At 37.2% G+C, this 22,002-nt stretch overlaps 1 protein-coding gene across 1 annotated transcript in view; it reads right to left on the minus strand.

Moving 5' to 3' along the window:
- Positions 1–22,002, minus strand: part of LOC124288524 (muscle M-line assembly protein unc-89-like) — a 185,524-nt gene that overhangs the window by 23,454 nt on the left and 140,068 nt on the right. The window contains 6 exon segments of the mRNA XM_046725046.1: positions 1,899–2,173; positions 2,205–2,495; positions 4,083–4,184; positions 11,570–11,667; positions 13,443–13,526; positions 14,650–14,796. Of these exon segments, the coding sequence (XP_046581002.1) occupies positions 1,899–2,173; positions 2,205–2,495; positions 4,083–4,184; positions 11,570–11,667; positions 13,443–13,526; positions 14,650–14,796 (997 nt within the window).

Genomic DNA, 22,002 nt, shown 5'->3' on the forward strand with positions numbered 1-22,002 from the left:
AAAGCATCTCCTAAGCATCGGCTACAACAACAACATCCCCAAGCATCAGCTCCTGTGGCTATACAATGTGCCTACCGAGTGCCATTGTCACCGCTGCTGTAGACAAAAGATCAGGCTGTTTTACATATATCAATATCACACACATCCCAGTCACATCCCTAGGTTACTTTTGTAATTATTTACATACATGAATGTAATTCACATTGTAATTCATGATCATTAAAAAAGCTGAAGATGTCTTCTAATTACTGCTGGATAGGTTTCAATCTTATAATCACAAGCAAAAGAGTATAATTAGTCTTTGAATGAGCAGTTGTGTTTTTCAGGTTGAAAATGTTTACATTATTCCACTTTCAAATTAATCAGCCAAGATTAATCCACAATGATCAATGAATGATCCACTGAATGATCCACAAAGTGATCCGCTGGGTGATCCACAAAGTGATCCGCTGGGTGATCTAAGTGCTATAACTGCTGAAGAGATAAGCACCTGGAAGGGTCTTCTGACAGCTTAATTCCCAGGGTTTGCCATATATAATCTGTTATTACTCCATAGTGAAGAGTACAGACAGAGAAGACAACATTTAGGCAGTTATTTCCGGATTTATATTTTCATGCATATTTGAGCTGATATCACGTTTTCTTGATCAGCCAAACGCTGTCCCACTCTGCAGAACTGGTGGTCTCCCATTCAAGTACTACCTCACCCTACAGTTCTCATGGGTACTCTCACCCTTCCTACATGGTCTCTCATTCAAGTACTACCCCACCCTACAGTTCTCATGGTCTCTCATCAAGTACTACACCCTACAGTTCTCATGGTCTCCTCATTCAGTACTACCCCCAGAATTCCAAGTACTACCCCACCCCCTACAGTTCTCATGGTCTCTCCATTCAAGTACTACCCCACCCTACAGTTCTCATGGTCTCCTCATTCAAGTACTACCCCACCCTACAGTTCTCATGGTCTCTCATTCAAGTACTACCCCCACCCTACAGTTCTCATGGTCTCCCATTCAAGTACTACCCCACCCTACAGTTCTCATGGTCTCCCATTCAAGTACTACCCCCACCCTACAGTTCTCTCATGGTCTCCATTCAAGTACTACCCCACCCTACAGTTCTCATGGTCTCCATTCAAGTACTACCCCACCCTACAGTTCTCATGGTCTCCCATTCAAGTACTACCCCACCCTACAGTTCTCATGGTCTCCCATTCAAGTACTACCCCACCCTACAGTTCTCATGGTCTCCCATTCAAGTACTCCCCACCCTACAGTTCTCATGGTCTCCCATTCAAGTACTACCCCACCCTACAGTTCTCATGGTCTCCATTCAAGTACTACCCCACCCTACAGTTCTCATGGTCTCTCCTAACAGTTCTCATGGTCTCCCATCCAAGTACTATCTAGACTAATGCTTAGTCACTGAATATATATGATTTTGATAGTAACAAACAAGCCAATATAAATTGAAAAGGAGCCCCAGGGAGACCAGAGATTCAGAACCTGAGAAAATCTAGACTTGCTTTATTTAGGGCTTTAGCACTGCAGATAGGGCTTGGCAGTAGGGAAAATAATGTGGTTCTGTGGACTGTACTAATGTGGACTGTGAGACAGACTAAGTACTACCCTACTCTGCAGTACTTGTGGCCTCCCAATTAAGTTCTGTTAACTCAGTTAAGACTGACACCGGTCATCTCCTTATCTCCAAAGACAAGTAAGAAACTAAATGATTTCTAATCTTCTAACCACACAGCCAGACTGCCTCATCTATAACAGTAAACAATTAAAACAAACAAAGGTAATCCATTCTCTCCATAAATCACAGAACTGACTAATTCAGTCATCACAACAAAAGACCAATTCCAGCCAGTGTTACAGAAACCACCAACTCACCTGTTTCCAACCTTCGGCACAAAGTCATCCTCTGGCTGGGGAACCATCATGTAGAGTGGCTTCCCTTCATCATTACCAACCCGACGATTACCAAGGTTGTCATAAGGAGAGACCATTCCCTTGAAGATCCAGTTCTCACGTCCCGGCTTATCTGCATCGTTAGCTTCATCCTCCAGCTCCTCCTCCGTCTCCTCCGGAATGATTGCGAGATTCATCGACAACAAGTCAGGGTCGATTTCGTCAGGTATCAAAGTTTATATGCTCAAATTCTGAGAAATCAGGAAGAGGTGGTTCAGCATTATGAACTCTCTCCGCACTGGAGCATCTTATGTGGAAGTCCTCTGCTGCTTCGTCTTTGTTCAATGTTACTTTTTCAATCGGCTTTTCATCAATTGGGCTCAACTGTTCTTCAATATCACGTGACACTAGCGTAGGTCGGGCTTGTGTCTTTTTCACAAAGCTTCGCAATTCTTCGAAGTCTTTCACAATATCACTGGTCTGATCTTCTTCCACAGTATGATTGTATCCTCCATAGGAATACCTTCCATCAGGCTGATCAAGATTCTCGCTTACCTCCCTTCTGTGATTCTCTAGTATCTAAAGATAACAATATGTCATGAGAAATAATTCAAATGAAACTGACCATAAGGCCCTCATATATACAAAGGATATAAATTTGATTCTCGATGAGGCAAATAATGTATTTGCATTTACATAAAAAAACCAATTCTTTGAGATTTAAATCACAATGAAACATTCCTAAGTCCCAGAGTTCTGTTGTACAAAGCAACCTCAGCGCTTACCGAAACTTGGATGCCTTAACATACACTAATGACAGTTGTAGCGCTATGTTGTTTTGCAACAACGCATCCATGTTTGTGCCCTCCTTTGAACATCCAGAAAACTGTTTGTTTATTTGTTTGTTTGTTGTTTAATGCCACACTCAGCAATATTCCAGCTATATGGTGGTGGTCTGTAACTAATCAACCCAGTGATCAACATCATGAGCATCGATCTACTCAAATGGGATACAATGATATGTGTCAACAAGTCAGCGAACCTGACCATCCGATCCCGTTAGTCGCCCTTACGACAAGCAAGGGTTGCTGAAGACCAATTCTAACCTGGATCTTCACGGGTCAGTGTTTTACACATCATGAAGGGGAGACAAGCCATGTTGGCTCTTGAAATAGATCTGATGAAAAAGTACAAGAATACCACCAATATTGTGTGAATTTTGGGTCAGGAATGAGAAACATTAAAGTTAACAAACAATCAGTTTGTCATTTGAATCCAGCCCATTATCGTAAAAAAAACATAAATCAAGACCCTGCCCCACTCCCGACTGATGTCAATATCTCCATTTTCCAGTTCACCGCAATGCACTCGATAATTGGAGCATAAAAGATAAATACTTGTTTCCATGCTCTGTGACTTGAAACTACTTTAACAGACTGTATGACCTTTACACACGACCCCTCAAAGCACGAAATATTCATCTCATTTGGTCTCTCCACATCAGCCATCATTGGGAAATTGGTTTATCAATCCACACATCAAAGGGTTAGTTTGACCATAGATAAATTGTCACAGACAGAATCAAGCATGTCTTTGTGACCCCTCATTGATGGAGCTGCTGGGGCATATTGTGCCCATTCAAGGTCAAGCTGATGATACAGTTTACAAACATGGGAGAGCTGTTCTCACGGCAATGCTATAACAATCCATCGAACCAAGTGAACGAGGGATTATTATGGTGAGTTTAGTTTTACGCCACTTTTGAAAATATTCCAGCAATATCATGGCGGGGGAGACCAAAAATAGGCTTCACACATGGTACCATGTGGGGAATCAAACCCGGGTCCTCGGCGAGCAAACACTTTAACCACTAGGCTACTCCACCACCCCGATTATGAGATTCTTTGGAGTTCTATACATGAAATATGAATATTGGAATGAAACACATAAAATATGAATATTGGAGTGAAACACATAAAATATTAATCTTGACACATGGTTTACTTATAATTAGTATTCTGAAAACATCATAATAAACAAAAGTGGTTCTTCAAAAGAATGTTGAATGTCATGTAAATTATACTTTCAATGTATTTCTGTTGATGTTTAAACTTTTTATAAACTTTCACCAATCTTCATGGACTAAGTGTGTTTATTTGTGGTTACCTTGGAAACGATGGCTTGTGCAATCTGGTCCTCAAATGAGTTCTGGTCTCCTCCTGAATCATCCGACAGGGACGACAGATCTGACACAGCTTCGTCCGATGTCTGAATCATAAACGTAGACAATACACATGGTGTAACAGCTACAATCACAAAATAAATCACCATCGTAGCAAGTGAGTATGTTGTCTGATGTCTGAATCATAAGCATAGACATCACATACAGTGTAACAGTTCAAAAGTGCTAAATAAATCACCATTATAGCAAGTGAGTGTTTTCTCAAATCATTGTCTCCTAAATTCCAAAATATATTTTACAGCAAGAACTCGCGGCTGTGCAAATTGTATGCATTGTGGGAAACAAACCCAGACTTCAAGTGTAATAAGTGAGTGCCTTAACCTCATAGCTACCCATTTTTCGTCTATCTGATGGTAAAGGGACTGGAGTGAGTGAGTGAGTGAGTGAGTGAGGGAGGGAGGGAGGGAGCGAGCGAGTGAGTTTAACATCACTTTGAACAATATTTCACTAATGTCACAATGTTTGACGAAAGCACAAAGTGATACAGACGTAGCTGTTTGGTGAAACCCATGAAGACGATAAGGTGCTGAGTGAGTGGATAAAGTTTAATACTTCTTTATTCAGCATGTTGCAGTGTCTCCCTGCATGTAGGCATGATAATAAGCAGGATAAATCTGGGATCTAATTTCAGTGATATGATCAAGGGAGACAACTCTGCACAGCAACTTGTGATGGCTCAAGTAACTGAGACCCGTGTTCACCAAAACAATTAAAGTCCTCCTGAAAGGAATCTTTGTCAATTTGTTTTAAGAAAGAGATGCACTGCCTTAACAGTGAATCACCAATGAATTTTATCAAAGTTGCACAACTTTTGAAATAGGATCTAAACTGATCTGTATCAACACATGAGTGAGTGAGTGAGTGAGTTAATATTTATCGTCACATCGGCAATATTTCAGCCATATCGTCACGAGAACAGTTCATAATTATATTATAGATCAATAAAGTAAGACATTAAAAAACCTGTTGACGAAGAACAGTAAAACTACTAGAGTATCACAAATATCCATTTAAAACTAGCAATTAAATCTAAAATAATCAACACATGAGAGAGTGAGTTTAGTTTTACGCCGCTTTTACCAATATTCCAGCAATATCACGGTGAGGGACACCAGAAATGGACTTCACACATTGTACCCATGTGGGGAATCGAACCCAAGTCATCATCTTGCTGAGCATACGCTTTAACCTCTAGGCTTGCCCACCGCCCCTATCAAACCATGACACAACAGTTACACATTTCCATCAGTGATACACATGTAAACAAATATCTCCATAAATGTGTATTTTGTTGAATGGAATTCAGAAAGAATATGATGAGGAGAGTCATCCATCCTTGAAACATCTCCTTCGTGTTAGTCATTGTGATTATGGACCTTGACCTTGCCAACTAGACAAAGTTTTCTTTGACATCAAGAACAAATTTTTTTAATGAATCAATGCAGAATTAAACTCTGAGGTACATTACAGACCTTGCAACAAGAATGTCGGAATACCTGTATTAAACCGTAGATAAACAGTGTGAAACACTTGTGCGCCTTCTTTAAAAATGACAGATTTCAATAGCATTCCTCCACAGGTAACGACACTGCTATAGACATGAAAATATGTCTCTTTACAGTTCAGCATATGTTAATTTCACATGGATGACGTCAACAGCATCTGAATGAAATGATCAACTTGACATGAACCAAAACAAACCAGCCAAGTTGAAGATACCACTTTAAAATACACAACACATCCAAACTGAATTCCCATCAAGATGAAAAAAACAGTATGAAATACACAACACAAACGTCCCAGAATCTCAACCTTGATGAATATACCAGTGTGAAAAGCACAACACATCCAAACTGAATTCCCATCAAGATGAAAAAACAGTATGAAATACACATCACAAAAGTCCCTGAATCTCAACCTTGATGAAGATATTTGTGTGAAATACACACCACATCCAAACTGAATTCCCATCAACTGAAGATATGACGATGAAATAGACAACACAACCTACCTGAGTCCCAGACAAGATGAAGATACCAGTGTGAAATACACACCACAATAACTGGACTAGAATCACCCTGTCATGATGAACACGGGTCACACCTACAGCCTTCAACAAGGAAATACATACCTGTACACAAAGTGTACCACAATCACATGTGTCGTAAATAACCTCATTTTTAAGTGCGTGAAATACATAGCTGTCAGCTGAGAAATACATTCTGGTATGTTTCGGGTGACTGCCTCTTATTGTTACTGATGTTTTTGCTGCTGTGTGTGAACCCCACCTCTTTGATGAGTGCGTAGGTGGGTTACCCAGGCTGCTTATTATCTGTGATTAACTTCATCATTATGGAATTAAATTTCCAGTATCTTTGTTCAGCATTGAAGATGAGTAATTGCATAAGTATGTCAAAAAATGCTGAACTCTATTATTATTACCCACTCAGGATTAAATGGAACAAGTTAGAAGATATGTAACAGTGTACATTTCTTACATTTTTATACACAGAACTATCTCCTTAATCAGACAAACCAGTGATCAACAGTATGAGCATCAATGATCAGTGGAGGTCAAGAGTGTGAGTGCCTTTCCACCCTTACAGTATGACTGGACATGCACTTAAATTTGTGTTATTTCTTCCTAACAGCCATTGTGGACAACTAAACCCCATGTTTCTTATGAGAAACTTAAAAGTCGAAAATGCATTGGCCATTTATTAACATCCTCTAATATTTCCATGGCGTCACTATCAAGAATTATAGGGGCGGTGGGTTAGCCTAAAGGTTAAAGTATCTGTCCGTCATGCTGAAGACCCGGGTCGACAATGTGTGAAGCCCATTTCTGGTGTACCCCATCATTATATTACTTGAATATTGCTAAAAGCGACGTAAAACCGTAATCATCATCATCATCATCATCATCATCATCATCATCAATATCAAGAATGGGCCTTTAAAACCAGTAAACGGAAGCAGGGAGTAGAATCCTATATCCTGAAACCACCTACAAACCACTGGTATATATCAAGATAAATTTTATTTGAAAATATTATTGCCAGATGCAAGTATGTCTTAAATATACTTCTTATTAAGTTTGAAATTGTAGCTGCTACTTTTAAACAGAAATACAACACCATGTAACCTAAGACTTTTTCAGGTTCAAAATACAGAAGTTTTACAGTAATTAATTCCATATATGTGACTCCACCTATTCCATAAACTAACACAAAGGTTGCCTGAAATAGATCATATACTTGTGTGAGTGAAATATCTACCAGTTGTGACCATGACAACTGCCATTCATTACATCACTGTCACCTACCTGTCAAGTCAGTGGTGAAATCAACAACATGCACTGTTATCGTGGTATCTTTGACTCAAGGAAATACCTCTGTTATCAACTGTGTTTACGTTGTTTAAATGTTTTAACCCCTCAGATGATAATATAACATGATCAAAGTCTAAATAATATATCAATTTCTCAGAAAATATAACGCAGTAAGAGTTCCTTACGTACCCCCCCACCTAATTTTTAACTATGAACTATAGACTAAACTATAGTGTTTGCTCATCACAAAAATAGGCAGGGGGTATGTAAGGAACTCTTTCCAATAACGCAATGAATGCATATTATATATGTGATCTGAACATTAATTGGATTCTTGCATGAATGAGTGAGTGAGTGAATGAATGAATGAATGAATGAATGAATGAATGAATGAACTGAATGAATGAATGAATGAATGAATGAATGAATGAATGAATGAATGAATGAATGAATGAATGAATGAATGAATGAATGTAGTTTGTTTTGTCCAAGTTATATTTACATGTTGATATTGTGACAACAATTTATTAATAAACTGACAAAATGTCAAAATCTATTTTTGTTTGTGTGTTGTAATGCTGACTGCATAAACCAGAGCATTTCATGGGGGGCTAAAATTAATCAAATCTGGACCAACTTTGTTTAACGAGGAATATCCCACGCCAGCTGAATATGACAACGAATCCCCCAACTCACTGTCCAAGGCCACACAATCCACTTTGTTGTGCTGTAAAACAAGCTTGCATGGGTTCCAGAGGGTGTGTGGTTGTATACCAATTTTAGCATTATTCTAGGCCAAAACACTGGATACCAGGAATGGCCATATTTTACCCACACTGAAACAATCCAGGGCCTAGATTTTCGAAGCTCTCTTAGCGCTAAGATAGTCGTAAGTGCCATACATTTACATTAACTTACGACTATCTTAGCGCTAGGAGAGCTTCGAAAATCTAGGCCCTGGATCTTTGCTATGGCAAGCATTTGCTTAAACCACTTGGCTGTAACCCCGATACGATCATAAATCTTCTCATCAAAATTTAGAGGACTACAACCATCAGTTTAATTCTTTAGAATATCAAAATGATATCAAATATCAAAATTTTACTTTCAATACTAATGCAATTTAATTCTGTTTTATGATAATGTGAACTTAAAAGTAGTCATTTTGATATGGGAATTTTCACCTGTGTTCCAACAGAAATTAAAGCTCTCTTACAAGTTAATCAGAAAATTCTGCCTCCTCTAGCACAGCCAGGGTTAACCATGACACAGATTTACATCACAATATCTCCATGTTCATCTTTACCGGCGATCATGAAAGGCGTTCAGGCAAGTGGAAACATCAAGAGCTACCATCTATCCAACTGACATTGTTCAAATGTAATAACCGTGTCTATCTACCCTGTTAGTTCCGGAGGCCAATTTTACACTGGTACTTAAGAACTATCTGTCGACTGAAGACTTCAAATGTGGAAACAGCCTCAATGAATTGCTAAAAAATAATGAGAAACTCACTGGGTAAAATCTTAACGAGATTTCAATTTCATGTTAATAAGCATTTTGAATCTGATAGTTATTCTTTTACAATCACAAACCTGCAAAGTATGTATACTTTCAATTATATTTTAATGATAATGCTTATAATGAACTTATGGACATAATGAACAGTTTCTCGTCGATCCTGTCAACATGCTGTTTATTTTATTCAAAATATTTAAAATGAATTACAGAAACAACAAACTAAAATTAGTGGTCCTTCTAAGTTCATTATAACCACAGTCTACTGTATCAACCCTTCAACAAGTGAATTCTGTTACTATTCTATAACAAAGATCCTAAACATGCTGCCTTATCAAAACAAGAAGAGCAATTCAAATAACTGTTTCAAGGACAGTAAACTCATTACTCATCCTCACGGAAAATGTCAATTGCATATTTTTCTCTAAGTGCACGTCAATTTCAGCAGTGAAATTTACATTAGCCCTGCAAGTGTTTCACAGGGAAGGTGTGTTGAAGAGAGTGCAATCTACATCAAGGAATGTTGTATTAGGGACAGCGGTGAACCATTCTGACGTGACACGCTCACTGTTTGTTTAAGTCCTGGAGAAATACTGTGCTACCGTGAGAGTTAATGAAACGATCTCCTACGGGTTGAGAATAATGTAATTTCAAGGCTTAAACTCTGTTAAAAGTTAAATTTAGATATGTTTGAGAGTTACTGTTGAACTAGATAAGACTGCATTTGTAACTAGACATTCAGAATACATGTAAGCATGTCTTCATGTATATACAAGGTTGACACCCATAAACATCCCTATCTCAAATTTTAAAATATTAAGCAGTTTGAAATACATCAGCTAAGACATTAGTATAAAAGCTTCACTCTCTATTGTTTCATCAGGAATTTTAAAACAGGTTCTAACAGCTGAGTTTTTCAAACACACATATACAAATTCTAGCAAAGATCAAATTCAGGTTCCTAAATCATTACAGTGTGTTTCAAAGAACTAATTTTAAACAGAAACATCCAAAACGGAAAGTGTCAAATTCTGCTGAGGTGGAGAGAAAAGGTCGCCAATATCACAAGCTGAACTGCACTGTCAGCTCAGCGAAATAAACACCAGAAGGAATGCCTCTTCAACCTTCAATCTCCCTCACCGACACAAAATCGACAAGCAATCAATGACAAAACGAAATCTACAAACCTGAAATCCACGATTATTCCATGGTTTTCGAAAAGCAGCAAAGATAATTGTTTGCAAGGTAGACAAATTCGGATAGGTCAAAGGAATGAAATGGCCAAGTTTAGGCTCCGTAGCTAAGATAACACAAAAACAACAAGTCAAACATCGGCGAAAATGTCATCAGAGCTGTGTTTAGTTTTACTCAGGAACATCAAACGCACTCAGTTTGGCTTCAGTTTGGCTCAGCGAGGGGTTAATGCTTTGCACCGTAGGTAGACATACGACAGCTGCGAATGTCCACGTCATCATGCTCTGCATGTTGAGACTTACTGGCACGGGTGGGGCTCTCCCAGTCTTAACCAGTGTGTACATACAAGCTCCCAAATGAGGAAATTAGCTCTTTGGGTTTTACCTTTAAACACTCGATGTCCTTAAGCAGGGGGGCTCTGCTGAGTTGGTGGTTAACAGAGAAGTTATTTATTTCTGTGGTAACATGGACATTTTGTTCTCCTGTAATTATTATCTGTTGTATTTTTTGCTTAAAATGTTATTCTTTAACCTTTCTTGTTTATTATAGAAAAGGTATAAAAAGTGTTTACTTTGGGCTATTTTCTGAAATATATTCTGGGAGCTTTTATTTAAAAATAGATATTTCAATATACAAAATATTACATTTAAATGATCTTAGTAAATTTCATTCAACATTATTCTTGGTCAGTAATAAAATTTTCTTAATGCAGTGGGATATTTTGTACAATAAAGTGTGGCCCAATATGGACTAATCTAAACACTAGACTAATAAGCTGCAAATTCTGTTTTAAACTGCATGATTTAAGTAATCAAGTCAGTCCACAATGGAAAATAGCTTCTTATGAAATAACATACTATATAAATACAGCATATATTTGGACATACATATCATTTAAATATGGCATATATTTGGACACATAATATCTAAATTTTGGAAAAGACAAATTCTGTGATGTGTGATGTGTTTAGGTTATTCTGATTTTTGACATTTTTTTTTATAAACTCAATACCTTAATTTGGTGCAAATCAACAAGACCTCAATCAAACATTTCTGGTACTCCATTTCAAACAAAGCTGTTTTTTTAATGATCTGTAAGTCCACAATTAAAACAAACAACTGATTACTGCCCGTGTTTGTCTTACTTGCAATATTCCACCATTTAGTCTTCAATATGTGTCAATTAAACAACCGATAAGACTGGGTAGCCTAACTTAATACTTGGCCATCACAGAGGCTGGAGCCTAAAGAAACTTGATTCTGCTGATCACATGAACACAAGCCTACATCTTCATCCATCCGGCTAAAATAATATAAAACAAGGATAAGAATAAGGATAAAACATAACTGACAGTCTACTTTACTCACCAAATCAAGTGATTCACCAAAGAGACCTTCAACCATTTTGGAGACATTTTGTCGAACCTGAAGATTAGTTGATTCTCCTTCGTGGGGAATATCAAAACCTGGAATTAATAAAATACATATTTAACACTGAATGCAAAGTTTCAAACCATCACAGTATAGAGTAATGTGATTCACGATTATACAGATATGATCCAAATGTATTCAATCAAATATCCATGCTGTGATGGTGAGGAGTGATCCTACAGTAAAGGAAGCATTCATAAAATCTCAATTTCTGCCTTGCCATGTGAGTAAGCCCATGTGCTGTGTCAGCTCAAGAAAGTATTGATGTGTGATATCTGTTAGTATCCTTTGATAGAGAAAGACAAATGAAACATGTATCACCCTTCATTTATGTTTTTTATTTTTGTGAAAGCATAAATTTGACAACAGTGTTGAAATTGAATACATGATAAAATATTTTAATGATACAAAGGGTAATAAAACAGACACGTGGAAGCAGATTTGTGCCAAAGCCTAAAACATATATCATCTCCACAACTTTCATCAGGGGAGGGGTGGAAATAACTTTAAAAATGCTAGTGTACTCCGGAACAGTGGCACATGTAAAATCACTTGCCCTGATAGTATTTCCACTATCCCGGACGTTTTCTTTTTGATTTTTGAAAATAAACAACATAAATAACATTGGAAAGTCAACTGGACACCGGTACAATGTGATATACAAATTTGCTTGCCCGACAGAAAAACACTGCCCTCGGACGTCGGGCAATGGGTTATTTCCACCCCTGCAGGGTAGATTAGGTTAGGCTATTGTTTAGCGCCGCTATATGGAATCAGTCTGTAAATATTCGACAATCCACTGATTGACATCATGAGCACTGATCTATGCAACTGGGATATGATGACGTGTCAACTAAGTCAGTGAGCCTGACCACCCGATCCTGTTACTCGATCCTCTTACGACAAGCATGGTCATCAAGGTAGAAGTAAGTATCATCTGCGTAGATGATGACAATTTGTTAAACTAAGGCACCAATATGTTTCATACACACAGGAAAATCTGAAATCTGAGTGAGTTTAGTTTTACGCCACACTCAGCAATATCCCAGCTATATGGCTGCAGTCTGTAAATAATCGAGTCTGGACCAGACAATCCAGTAATCAACAGCATGAGCATCGAACTGCGCAATTGGGAACCGATGACATGTGTCAACCAAGTCAGCAAACTGACCACCCGATCCCGTTAGTCGCCTCTTACGACAAGCATAGTCGCCTTTTATGGCAAGCACATGGGTTGCTGCATGAAGACCTATTCTACCCCGGATCTTTACGGGTCGGATGAAATCTGAATTAATCCAGGGTAATTAAGGTGATAATAGGCATTTATCAAACTTCAGCAAAACTGACTGTGACCTCTTGGTACAGAACGTGATTTTGCGGTTACATGTTGGTGTGTAGAGAGTTGTGAGACAGTGTTCAGTGTATATATCATATCACATAACTAGGTGTTCTCCTAACATCACTGTAGTATAGTTTGACGAACATTTTGTATGCATTACTCCTTTAGGAAAAGACTTTCACCGACTGTGAGTAATGAATTTTCACATGTTACTGTATCTGAGATTCATTGTATTACTATATAGACTAGCAGCCCTCACATTACATTGTATTTCAAGTTGTACTGACAATGTCACGAGTATTGATTTTCAGTTTGAAAACAACAGTTTCATTTCTCCATTCTGTCATGTTTTGTCTTACAACACTTAACTTTCAGAACACATTATTCAGAGGTTCTGATCCATGTTGGTGAACTATTAACAGGAATACTGAGAGCTAATCTCCGTACAGTGTTTGTGTGCTTCTGACTTACTTTCATAGGCAAGTTGCAGTCTCTGTGAAAACCCTGTGAGGAGCTCCTTCATCCGACTGCGAAATGTCAACATCGCCTCGCCATCTATAATTAACAATATCGTGTCATGTTTCTGTTTCTATGTATTCATATTCATGTCATATACTACTCAACGAAAGTTAAGGATCGCCTGATTCTTCTGAGTCTCTATAGTTCACCTGTAATACCAAATCAGAGTGGTCCTTAACTACTTTTGGAGTAGTATGCTCTTTGCATCTTTTACTGGTTTAAACAAATAATGTCTCAGGATGGAACCTTTGCAATGCAACATTGCTGGATTTGGGGACTAAACTAGACATTGAGCTAATTGCAAAATAGCATGTAGAAGTTTCATAATCAGATTTGTCAAATTTTAGTGAAACATTACACATTTATTAATTACATTCACCACCACTGGGTCACATTGGTAGCAGCCTTTCAGTCAACCATGAAAACCATGATGATTTTAAATGCATGAAATGTATTCACTGTACACCGACATACCAGTTGTTCACTCATGTATACATAAAATAACACTGACATATTAGCCAGTCAATTATGCATACTGGAAAAAATGTTTAACGCCGTTCATCAACATTCTCACTGTTCACAAGGGGTGGTCGGGTGGGATAGTGGACAAAGTGTTCGCTTGTCAAGCCGGAGAGGGGTTCAGTTCCCCACATACGTAAATTGTGTGAAGTTCATTTCTGGTGTTCCTAACATGACATTGCTGCAATATTGCCCAAAGCAGCATAAAACCATACGCACACACTAACTATTAACAGTATACAAAACACATTACTCTTCACTGCACACTGACATTCTCACAATTTAACATTCTCAATTTGTTTACACACGTTCTTAGTTTTCACTATAAACTTAATTTTTGCACTATTCATGACATACAGACATTCTGGGTACACCTGAGTCATGCTCCTGTCAGCTATATTCCAGCTATATGTTGGCAGTCTGTAAATAATCAAGTCGGGGCCTGACATCCAGTGATCAACATCATTGGCATCAATTTCAATTGGGATACAATGACATTTGTCAACCAAGTCAGCGAAATTGACAACCCCATCCCATTAGCCGCCTATTACGACAAGCATGGATTGCTGAAGACCAAATGTAACCCAGACCTTCATGGTTGAGTTCCAGAGGGCCTGGTGTTCAATAAAGGATGACTTACAAGATGTGCTCCCGAAGGTGGAGGAGATGCCGGAGGGAGATTGTTCGTCCAGGGCTCCGGTTAGCTCCGCCAACAGTTGATCAAACTTGGTCTTGAACTTGATCTCTTCCGCTCTCCGGGCACTCTCGAATGCCTCCTGGTAGATATCTGCAACAACAGAAAATTCCTTTGATCAATAATAATAATAATAAGTGCATTTATATTGCGCTATTTTCCATTCGTTGCGGTTGCTCAAAGCACAGGTATCAAGGATAGTACTTGGAGAAGAGATGGGTTTTAAGTTTGGACTTGAAGACAGCTAAAGATGGGGAGGTTTTGATATCAAAAGGAAGACAGTTCCAGAGAGAAGGAGCACAGAATGAGAATGATCTCTGGCCGAAGGATTTGAGATTGGTCCTGGGGATGGTAAATAAAAGTTGATCATTGGATCTCAGGTTTTGCATGAAGATATTTCTGGAGAAGTTCTTTCAGATTTCCTTGTGCAACATCATGGTAACAGCTGTAGGTCAGGGATAACACTTTGAACTCAATTCTAGCAATCAAAAGCTTAACATCCACTGTGAATACAGTTCATGTGATCACTTAGATCCTCTGCAACAACAGTAAATGAGTGAGTGAGTGAGCTTAGTTTTACGCCGCACTCAGCAATATTTCAGCTACATGGCAGCAGTCTGTAAATAATCGAGTCTGGACTAAATTGGGAATCGATGACATGTGTCAACCAAGTCAGCGAGCCTGACCATCAAATCCCGTTAGTCTGCAACAACAGTGAATACGAATTATTTCACCATTCAGATCCTGTGGAACAACAGTGAATATAACTCATTTGATCATTCAGATCCTCTACAGCAACAGTGAGTACAGCTAATTTGATCATTCAGAGTATGTGGAGCAACAGAGAATGTAGGTCATTTGATCATTGAGATCATGTGGAAACAGTGATGATTTGTGCTGCAAAACCAACAAGTCAAAACAGTCACTTTTTGTCGTATATAAACTTGTATTCTCTTTAACCTCTTTTTAGTAGTATTTCTCACAAGCCATGACATATAACTAGTGTTGGGAATTGGTTAAAATCTTATAATTGATGATTGGTTCATTACAACCGATCAATCATCGAAAATAGTTGGTTAGCATTATTTATCAAATTGTCTTGGTTATATTTGTTAATGCACACAAAATAAAGAAAAAAACCATGTAGTTCTTTCGGTTGTTTTGGTAAATTTCATGTCTTTAAAGGATAACTAATATGTTAGGAACATAAATTTCCTGGAGTCTGCAAGATAAATTTTAACCATGACTGGGAACGAGCTTGTAGTGCTTATGAAACACAACAAACAAAACCAACCTTGTGATAAATATTGTCAATACAAACAAGCGTTCCAAAATTGTTTGTGTTCGATTATGACAAAACGTGATCGAATCATTGCTTGGTCGTTTAGTCATTACGACCAATCTTCGATTATTTCAATCAATTGTACCACCACTACATATAACCAAAGTTTATTTGCAAAAACAGGTATTCCTAACTGATGCTGAGTTGTATATGTTCAGAGTACAGCATAGCTGAACCCTGATGGCACTGAAAACATATATCAACCTGGCCTTTACATTTTTATCCCTGCCAATCACATTCTAACACACAAAATTTTGAACATTCGATCCCTTTCAAAATGTTTTACCTAACAAAGATTTGCAACAACATGGAAGTAAAAGCGACAATGAACCCTTTTCACACCCACAAGAAATTTCTGCCAAGCGTTGATTGTACGATTCTGATAACACCAAGTATGTGCTTATGAACCACCATCAAAAGGTGATGATACCAAAGAGTTCGCCAAATGGTAAATATATTCTGACCCACTGGTATCACCAATCATACACACATGCAAAGGCCTGTCAATTATTCACCTGGGAACATAAGTTACAAGTCAAATTAGGGAACTGCATCAGACATCTTTTTTCACCACTGATGAGTCAAATTTGAAAATGTCTTCCATATAAGTCAATGTTTTGTCAAATTTTCAAAAGAAACCATGAAATGTCTTCAACATTAATGCTTGAATTGAAAACTGTACCCAATCTGATGATATATATTCTAGATGGGAAAGAGGCTGTTCCTTGACGCCTTCATAGATTCCGCGAATGTTCCTTAAGCACGAGACTGTTCTGAGGTACGACCATATGATTAACATTCATCTCTTGTCTTTGATGTGAATGTAATTGCCGGATTGAACTTTCACCTGACACCATGTAATGACAACCTCTTATTTGACAAGTTGATCAAGTTTTGGAACTCCACGAGTGACACGGGTGTGTAAATAGACGTGGGAATGTCAGAAATCTCACCAAATGTCAAACTGCTCTAAACACCAGAAAAACAAGCCTCTTAAAGTCCAGTGTTGTATATAACAAGTGACAGGGTCTGAAGAAATGTGACCAAGTATGTGCAAATGATCAGAACATGATATATACAATGATTGACATGTGATATATACAATGAGTGACATGTGATATAAACAATGAATAATGTCTGTATACAACAAGCCATATGTGACAATTATCACCATAAGTGGCATTGAATATACATACAAAAGTGACTTGTGATATAAACAATGATTAATGCCTAAAATATATAATGATTGACATATGATATATACAAGTTACTTTTGGCATTAACTTCTGATAAAAAACATCTGTTGATATTCGTTTACAATGACAGACATAATAAAATATATATAAGGACACTTGTATTTAAAAAGAGAGTACCAGTAAAACCAATGATTGTTTTGTAGACAACAAAAAATACTGTACTATATATAAATCATATCAAATAGTAAAATGTCTGTTCAGGACAAGAAAAAAACATGGATAAACAAAAACGATTAAAAGTCATCTGATAACATGTACAATTATACTTCCTTAAAATAAAAACATTTTAATAAATGTATTGTAACTTTAGAACCAGACACCTTAAAGGATTTACGTTTTATGAGGGATTTATACTTGCATTAAGTTAAATAATACTGAATATATTAAGACCTGAATATTACCAAAAGATTCAGCTGACGATTAATGACATGAAAGTGTTTTACCTTAAAAAGTTATGATCAGCTCCAAAATACTACGTGAGTGACCACTGACAATGTTCTCCATTCTGTCCCACCATCATCACACTGCTTTCACTTTCAGTAAATCTGACCATCATTAAACGCTAACATCGCCATCTGACCGGCGGTTTACGACTACATAAAACACATCTTGTCTTTGCTGAACAAAGAGGTATGTCAGTCCACAAACTTAACTACATATAATGGCATTCATTGTGAAGATGGTGAAAAACGTTGCCTATTCTTGGCAACAAGCAGTCCCAAGCACACAGACTTAACCATTTTGTTTAATAAGCAAACACGTTTATGAGGCGTGCATGGTTTCGCTGAGTAAGATAAACAAAGCCACAAATACCAGATTATTATTTTGGGACAAATAAGTTACACAACAAAAAAGTTATGCACGACATAACTGATTTTTTTAAAAACCACTAAAATTCCTGAAGAAATCTTGTTCAATATGTATGAACATGGAGGCTTTGAGATAAGCATATATTTAGATTTTTACGCAAGTAACACACTTTGGTATCTTGATAGAAGGATTCAGTTTTGTTTGCATAGCTTTCATCCCTTTACACAGGATTTTACAGACATTTTTGGTTTTCTATACGTGGATCCACAATTTGTGGATGGATGCAAATAATTGACAAAGCAAGTTTATGAGATAGAGACCATTATGGCAACATAAAAGGTTAAAATTTATCAAAATTGTTCAAAGTATGCTTCACGTTTCTCAAAATTGTTCAAAGTATGCTTCATATTTATCAAAATTGTCAACAGTACAAGTTGATAAAATTGTTCAAAGTATGCTTCACGTTTCTCAAAATTGTTCAAAGTATGCTTCACATTTATCAAAATTGTCAACAGTACAAGTTGATAAAATTGTTCAAAGTATGCTTCACGTTTATCAAAATTGTTCAAAGTATGCTTCACGTTTCACAAAATTGTTCAAAGTATGCTTCACGTTTCTCAAAATTGTTCAAAGTATGCTTCACATTTATCAAAATTGTCAACAGTACAAGTTGATAAAATTGTTCAAAGTATGCTTCACGTTTCTCAAAATTGTTCAAAGTATGCTTCACATTTATCAAAAATTGTCAACAGTACAAGTTGATAAAATTGTTCAAAGTATGCTTCACGTTTATCAAAATTGTTCAAAGTATGCTTCACGTTTCTCAAAATTGCTCAAAGTATGCTTCACGTTTATCAAAATTGTTCAAAGTATGCTTCACATTTATCAAAATTGTCAACAGTACAAGTTGATAAAATTGTTCAAAGTATGCTTCACGTTTCTCAAAATTGTTCAAAGTATGCTTCACATTTATCAAAATTGTCAACAGTACAAGTTGATAAAATTGTTCAAAGTATGCTTCACGTTTATCAAAATTGTTCAAAGTATGCTTCACGTTTCTCAAAATTGTTCAAAGTATGCTTCACGTTTCTCAAAATTGTTCAAAGTATGCTTCACGTTTCTCAAAATTGTTCAAAGTATGCTTCACATTTATCAAAATTGTCAACAGTACAAGTTGATAAAATTGTTCAAAGTATGCTTCACGCTCCTCAAAATTGTTCAAAGTATGCTTCACATTTATCAAAATTGTCAACAGCACAAGTTGATAAAATTGTTCATAGTATGCTACAGGTTTATCAAATTTGTTCATAGTATGCTAAAAGCACATTGAAACAAAATGTCTAAATGCATTTGGATGTTGTATCTCAGTCACAAAGAAAGTCAAATACGTAGAGGCAGATTACTTCATGACTACTGGGTGAGTATGGTTTTAGCAATATTCCAGCAAGATTCCAGCAATATCACGGTGGAGGACACCAGAAATGGGCTTCACACATTGTACCCATGTGGGGAATCGAACCTGGGTCTTCAAGCGTGATGCTTTTACCAGTAGGCTACCTCACCACCCAAAATGGTTATTGATGTCAATATATTGAGTACTTACACCTTCACAGAATAACATTAGAATATCATATCTTTCTGGTGATCAAGCAGTGAATGAGTTGGGATTTATACTTCTTCAAGAAGATATTCCAGTAATATTTCTTCAGGAACATCATTCAGTGTCTACACTGACTACAGCTCAAGAAGTTTAAATATTTTCTTTGTGGCAAAAGCAGCATGTGTTAAATGGTCTTTCCCTAAAATATTTGCAAAGGTGCCAAGTGCAACTTGCAAAAACACTCTATTTTTTACGCACAAGTAAATGTGACATATGGTGTCCATGTTCTTTGAAAACAAACTTCATAAATTTTTCATGAACAAAATTTACATGTAACATTTGACTGCACACCACATAATTTAACTAAAATTTAACAGAAAATTCCTCGTTCCCCAAATCTCCCCTTACATCAGTGACCCGCTTCAAGAGTAGGCCAGCTAGTGAATATTTCAAATGTCCATATATCACTGGAGCCTGACCCACCCAAATAGCTGTGACATCATTATCATAAAACATCCATAAATGTCCACCGCAACACTGACTATAATCCAGTTAAACACAGCCAGTATTCACAACCAAGATTCTCAGATCAGTGGCTGGACTTAATATTATTCTGAATGAAATTCTTATGATTTTAAAGATTCGTTCATCTGAGCATCTTTTATCTTAAATTATTCTCGGTTTCATGGTAAGCTTTTTTAGTGTCTGGATTTTAATCATTTGCACTTGTTCCAAGATGTCAAGTCCAGATTATAAAAAGTTACGATGGTTTAACAGCAGCAAGGAGGTGCCTCACATGCTGAACCAATGTGGGAATCAAACCTAGAACTTTTGCATGATAACCTAACATTTTATCCACTGGGTTATCTCACCTCCTGGTTATCATGTCAAGACAATTTATCCTCTTAAGGATAGATAAGTATTTTAGCAATAAATTCGAAAAGAAAAAATGATGAATTTATAATAATACACTCTCAATATCGCTTATATGTTTCCCATTAAAAATACATTTATGAGAGATTTTTAGGAAACAAACTTTAAATACTGAACTTGTGAAGGGCATAATCATATTAAATATATCTCTTTAGATACACATTTGATACATTAGAATTTGTCCCATGTATCATGGATACTGTAAACGTATTATATTTCGCGCAGGTTTTATTTTCAAAACATAAATTTTCGCGCAAAACATTTTAGCGCGAAAATTTATACACCGCGAATAAACCTGTCATTCATTCAGTCTAGCCACGCTCGCCCCTGAGTTGTTACCATAACACATCACGTTTGAAGACAGAAATCAACGGGAATCTTAAAATGACGACTGATCATACTTAGCTTGGATTTCCCAAAACATAATTAAATAATGAGCCAAATCCCATTGCTGAATTAGCGAAAACAGCAATGTGTGTTGTGGCCGCCATGGAAATTGGTCACATGACAGATGGTTTGATACAAAACAGATTACCGTGAAACGACTCGGAAAGAAATAATACAGCAGTATTTTATTTATTCATTAAGATTTCATTCACCAGTACATCATGAAGCGAATAGTCACTAACAATCAATCATCTCATTCACAACAACCCGGCTTGTTTGAAATCACAAAGAGCTTCATATACAGTATAAGTTAATTCATCAAATCGTCAGAATTCGGAACATAAGACTGATGTGTTTTTCATCTCTTCCGGGAGTAAACGGATTACGATTACTGTGTACTAGTATATCGCACAGATAGGGATTTCCTGTGAGTAAGCAATAAACGCCGCCTGACAGGTTAAGCCACTCTGTTTGTTTTCACTGCTATTAGTGGCGGCCAAAGAGACAGCTGGCAGTTCCGGCAATTACTGATTGCGCGAATAATTGACCACACGATGTAAACTGTCAATTCCGCGAAAATTGCACCACGCGAAAATAAGTACGTTTACAGTATTTCATATGCTATTCGACCTGTGAAGATCCGGGGTAGAATAGGTCTTCAGCAACCCATGCTTGCCACAAAAGGCGACTATGCTTGTCGTAAGAGCCGACTAACGGGATCGGGTGGTCAGGCTGGCTGACTTGGTCGACACGTCATCGGTTCCCAATTGCGCAGATCGATGCTCATGCTGTTGATCACTGGATTTGTCTGGTCCAGACTCGATTATTTACAGACTGCCGCCATATAGCTGGAATATTGTTGAGTGAGGTGTAAAACTAAACTCACCCACTCATATGCTATTCCTACACCTGATTCTGAAACTAAATTTACTACTACTACTACTACTACTTACTACTACTACTACTACTAC

The sequence above is a fragment of the Haliotis rubra genome, unplaced genomic scaffold, assembly GCF_003918875.1.
Source record: "Haliotis rubra isolate DU_JTF1 unplaced genomic scaffold, ASM391887v1 Scf42, whole genome shotgun sequence".
Taxonomy (NCBI): Eukaryota; Metazoa; Mollusca; class Gastropoda; order Lepetellida; family Haliotidae; genus Haliotis; species Haliotis rubra.